At 49.0% G+C, this 4,044-nt stretch overlaps 2 protein-coding genes across 4 annotated transcripts; one reads left to right on the top strand and one right to left on the bottom strand.

The window, feature by feature from the left end:
• Positions 1–1,070: 1,070 nt before the first annotated feature.
• PPTG_19116 (hypothetical protein) lies at positions 1,071–2,362 on the bottom strand. 3 transcript variants are annotated; one of them, XM_008917468.1, is made up of 6 exons: positions 2,241–2,362; positions 1,979–2,106; positions 1,832–1,899; positions 1,618–1,766; positions 1,512–1,560; positions 1,071–1,446 (listed from the first exon to the last, which is right to left on the bottom strand). In XM_008917468.1, the coding sequence occupies exons 1-6, from the start codon at positions 2,307–2,309 to the stop codon at positions 1,310–1,312; spliced, it is 600 nt and encodes a 199-aa protein (XP_008915716.1). In that variant the 5' UTR covers positions 2,310–2,362; the 3' UTR covers positions 1,071–1,309. The 3 variants fall into 3 exon arrangements, with proteins under 3 accessions (XP_008915716.1, XP_008915717.1, XP_008915715.1); XM_008917469.1 differs by having other exon boundaries at positions 1,979–2,362; XM_008917467.1 differs by having other exon boundaries at positions 1,512–1,766.
• Positions 2,363–2,670: 308 nt separating this feature from the next.
• On the top strand, positions 2,671–4,031 carry PPTG_19115 (hypothetical protein; the record flags this gene model as incomplete). The annotated part of the gene is made up of 2 exons (XM_008917466.1): positions 2,671–3,877; positions 3,967–4,031. 2 exons carry the CDS (start codon positions 2,671–2,673, stop codon positions 4,029–4,031), a joined length of 1,272 nt encoding a protein of 423 aa, XP_008915714.1.
• Positions 4,032–4,044: the final 13 nt, after the last annotated feature.

The following is a 4,044-nucleotide window of genomic DNA, read 5'->3' as shown; positions in this document are numbered from 1 at the left end:
AGCAAACCTTGATGCCCTTTGTTATACAGTGAAAAAGGTGCATCGCGATAACAACTACCGGAACACCCCCACGAACAAGTTCAAAAGACAGCAGTTTGCTGTGAAATTGTTGCAGTATATGGCGGCGGACAAGAAGATCTTGTATCTGGACGAAACCAACTTCAATCTGTGGATTAGCCGCAGCAATGGGTGGAGCGTTCAAGGTACTCGCGCGGTGGACTTGAACACGTGTAGCAAAGGCAGCAACATTCATGTTATTGCTTGTATTTCACGCGATGGAGTTGAGTATTCGGAAGGGCGTTTTGGGTCGTTTAAGTGGGAGTCTGCAAACGAGTTTATTCGCTGTATGCTGCGTGCCCAGGCGGCTCATGCAGATCTCACTAATGTTGTCGTTGTGTTAGACAACGCACCCTGCCACAACCGCGCCGAAACAGTGTTTGAAGAGGACGAGTTTGCTCAAGTCGAATGCCTACGTCTCGGACCGTACTCACCTATGCTGAATGGAATTGAGAACGTGTTCTCTGCGTACAAGTCAGCAGTGAAGCGGTACATGGCAGTGAACCGATGCAAGATTCTTGACGTTCCTCAGGGAATGACCATCACAGCTCATCGCTCGACATTTCTGCTGCATGCGGCAAACAACATCTTTCGTGAGGTCGTCACATCCGAGCTTTGCCGTAAGTGCATTCATCACACCTTCGGGTTTCTTGCAGATGCTATCCTACTGAAAGACATGGCCGTGGGAAATTGACAAAAGTTGATAATTCCTCTCCGAAAAAAATAAAAATAAATAATAAAAAGCGCACTGTGCATTTTGAATCCTGGGTCTGGTTATTTTGAACTGGGGTTTGCCCGCCACTATGCACAGGTCGGACCCGGGGTGGTTGTATTGAAACCCGGGGGTGGGGAGAACGAATCTGAAATGGTGTAGTCACAACTATTCAATATACCGCTAAGAGTGTTTCATTGGCCACATGGACTGGCCCCTAATTGGCAAGCCGGCCCCGAATTGGCTATTTCCCTAGAGTTAAACGATACTCATATTACAGGAACACATCCGAGTCTTAGTCCCAAGGAACAGAGCAACTTCTGCAACGTCCCCTAACAAATTACTGTATCCCAGTTCAATACTACTCTTATAGATGATAATTATTCGGTAATCTATTAGCAAACAAGAATATGACATTTGTCTAGGACATCGATGGAAATGGCGACCTGGCTTCCCCCAATCTCAAATAGTACTCAAGTCTGAAGCAGTACATTATCTTAACCTGGCATGATCACCAGTAGATTTTCTCCAGCATTGCGTTTACTTCGTGTCGGGTGTCTTGCCCTCGAGGCGCGCGTTGCGCTGGTCGGTTAACTCGGCTGCCCAGGACTGAACCAGCGGCGTGCGAAATTTGCCCTTGGTGCTCTGGAAAAAGTCGTCCAGTGGGATGTTCTGGGCTATAGACAGCAATAAAATCATGAGCAAGTATAGTGGACGGTAGCGCATTTGTGAAAATCTATACCTCGTTCGTAGTCGTCGGCTTGCAGAATCATCTCGAACTTATCAAAGTCCTGCAGAAACAACACATCAGTAATACAAGTAGCAGCCGACCAAGAAGAAACACGCACCTTGACGATCTTGGCTTCCTCAGTGGACCCGGCCTCGTATTCATTCCACAGCTCACGGATCTCCGCAGCGGACGGTGTGTTGCCTAGTGTGTTGCAAATTTCGTCCAGTGCTTCCTTCTCCATGCGGTGCTTGTCCTCCTCAGCAACACCTGCTCACAAGACGTTCCGCGTCAACAAACTACCCAAAAAAGATCAACTTCACAAACTTTCCTACCGTCATGAGGCGTAATATCACCCACCAGCGACTCCGCTAGGTCGTGCACAATGGCCATTTTGATACACCTACTCGACCATGGGTTATATAACTACACCATCAGCTTCACACGGATTTTAACGATTGGACAAGGACGAAGACACGTACTTGGAGCGATTCACGCTCTCATTAGCGTCGTCTAGCAGCATGCAGCACATTCCCATGCGATACATGTGATCAGACACAGACTCGGGCAGCGCCACCTTGTTATTCACCCATCCAGTGCGCTTAAGTGTCTGTGCAGTCCAAAAATGACACCGGCCATAGCGTTCAGTGTCCGGTTTTTTTCAGCTACACTTGGTTCCAGAGCGATTCCTTCGCGCAGTATATAGACTGTATTCACATCTATCCAACGCCGTATCGTACTTACTTTCAGACGCCCGCAAAGTCGCAAGAACTCGATGGCACTCAGCGCCTTCGCACCCGTAGCCATCGACATTTTTTAATTGAGTTGTGTAACCTCATTATACCCCAGTTTTACTACACTCTTCAATTTTCAGCCAATCAGATTCGTTGGCGCTATTTCATAATTAAAAATGTGGCCGCGTCGACAGCCAGCTAATGGCAGTTCTTCGAGCGCTAAAAATTCGGCCCCCACGGCCTGTACAGCTCCTTCAACAAGTTCATCTTCTCCTTCATCGTCCTCTCTATCTATATCTCTTTTTGCGCCGCGAAGAAGCGAGTTAAAAGCCTCAAACGCCAATGCTAAGCCTAAAAAAGCCATAAATACAAGCAGCGACGACGCGGCGTGGCTATTACGTGCCTTAGGCAAGAAGAAAAAGAAGAAGGTTCAGACCGGTATGAAAAAGAAGGTCGTGAACAATTCAGAGGTTGAAAAATCGACGAAAAAGACGCAGCAAAAGGTGAAAAATGAGCGAAAAGGCGGCACCATAAACCTCTCCATGTCCGTGCAAGAACGTCAGCAATTGTGGCGCAATGGTGCGGCCAAAAAGCCTCAGGATGAGGCTGCACAGCGGGCCAAGCAGCAGGAACGAGAACGTCAGGAGACAGGCTTCGACCGCGTCTTTCAGGAGGTTTTCGGCAAGGATCAAGAGGAGCAGAAAGGAGGAGACGAAGAAGAACTGGGTGGTATCCTAGACGCCGCTAGCTCTTCGTCGCTTAGTCTCGCTATTACGACGCCAATTGAAGACGAGAAACCTATGAAAGAGACTAAAGCAACCGGGAAACGGAGAGCTCCAGACGAAAACGAAGAAGAAATGTGGGGCTTTGCTTCAACGGGGAACAGTGCGTTGAGTCTCGATGACTTTGACGCCCCGAAAGAAAGTAGTGACATGGATTCTGGCAACTTTAAGGCTAAAACGACCGCAGAGTTTGAGCGGTGGAAAGCGGAAGACGCTCAGAGTGCCGTTAGTGACAACTTTGTGCGCCTGAATATGCGGAAGCGATTGAAAGGCAGCTCTGGACGTGCGAAGAAGCGCCCAGCTTATCTGCGAGCACGGAATGAGAACCCTCTTGATGAAGCTACGGGTGAGAACTCGACAGGAATCGCGCCAGTTGTCAACGCCAATGGCAGTCAACAACACAAGCAGGACAAGTCACTGTTGGCTGATGATGGAGTAGACTTCATTGAGGAATGTCTGGAAGCTTTGGCCAAGGCTGAGAAAGCGCATGAGCTTGCTGAAAAGAAGGAGTCAATGACTTCCAAGCAATCAGAGCCATTGGAACCCCCGAGATGTCATCATGCGCTGGTCTGCCAGAGCTTAGAAGTCAAGAAGAAGAACAAGAATCACGGCCGCAAATTCTTTGCGTGTCCGTTGAGTTTTGATGAGGGACGCTGCGATTTTTTCCTCTGGGAAGACGACCACGTCCCGTTTGCACTGCAGACTCTCTTCACGGTCTCTTCCACGACCAGTATCAGTGCATCAGCAGCTGAAGCAGAAGCTGTTGAGTGCGTGCCTCTCGATATCGAGGCTTCCGAAGAAGAGCAGAGACACGCTATGCTCACGAACTTACGTTTGGTGTTCGGCCACGCCGAGTTCCGTCCTGGTCAGCAGTGGGCTATCTCCAGAGTACTGCGTCGAAAAGATACTCTACTAGTATTGCCTACAGGTGCCGGTAAGTCGCTGTGCTACCAGTTCCCGGCACTCTTCCTTCCTGGTATTACACTCGTGATCTCCCCATTGATCGCGCTGATGAATGACCAATACGAGAGT

The sequence above is a fragment of the Phytophthora parasitica genome (genome assembly GCF_000247585.1).
Source record: "Phytophthora parasitica INRA-310 unplaced genomic scaffold supercont2.103, whole genome shotgun sequence".
Lineage (NCBI taxonomy): Eukaryota > Oomycota > Peronosporomycetes > Peronosporales > Peronosporaceae > Phytophthora > Phytophthora nicotianae.
This window is presented reverse-complemented; position numbering and strand designations above follow the sequence as displayed.

Bases quoted from the DNA above. Each gene is read 5' to 3' on its own strand.
- PPTG_19116 (XM_008917467.1), bottom strand. From the start codon at position 2,309: ATGTCGATGGCTACGGGTGCGAAGGCGCTGAGTGCCATCGAGTTCTTG. The intron at 1,767-1,831 runs GTAGGAAAGTTT...TCTTGTGAGCAG, and splicing joins TGATATTACGCCTCATGACG to GTGTTGCTGAGGAGGACAAG. The intron at 1,447-1,511 runs GTATAGATTTTC...TGCTGTCTATAG, and splicing joins AGCCGACGACTACGAACGAG to CCCAGAACATCCCACTGGAC.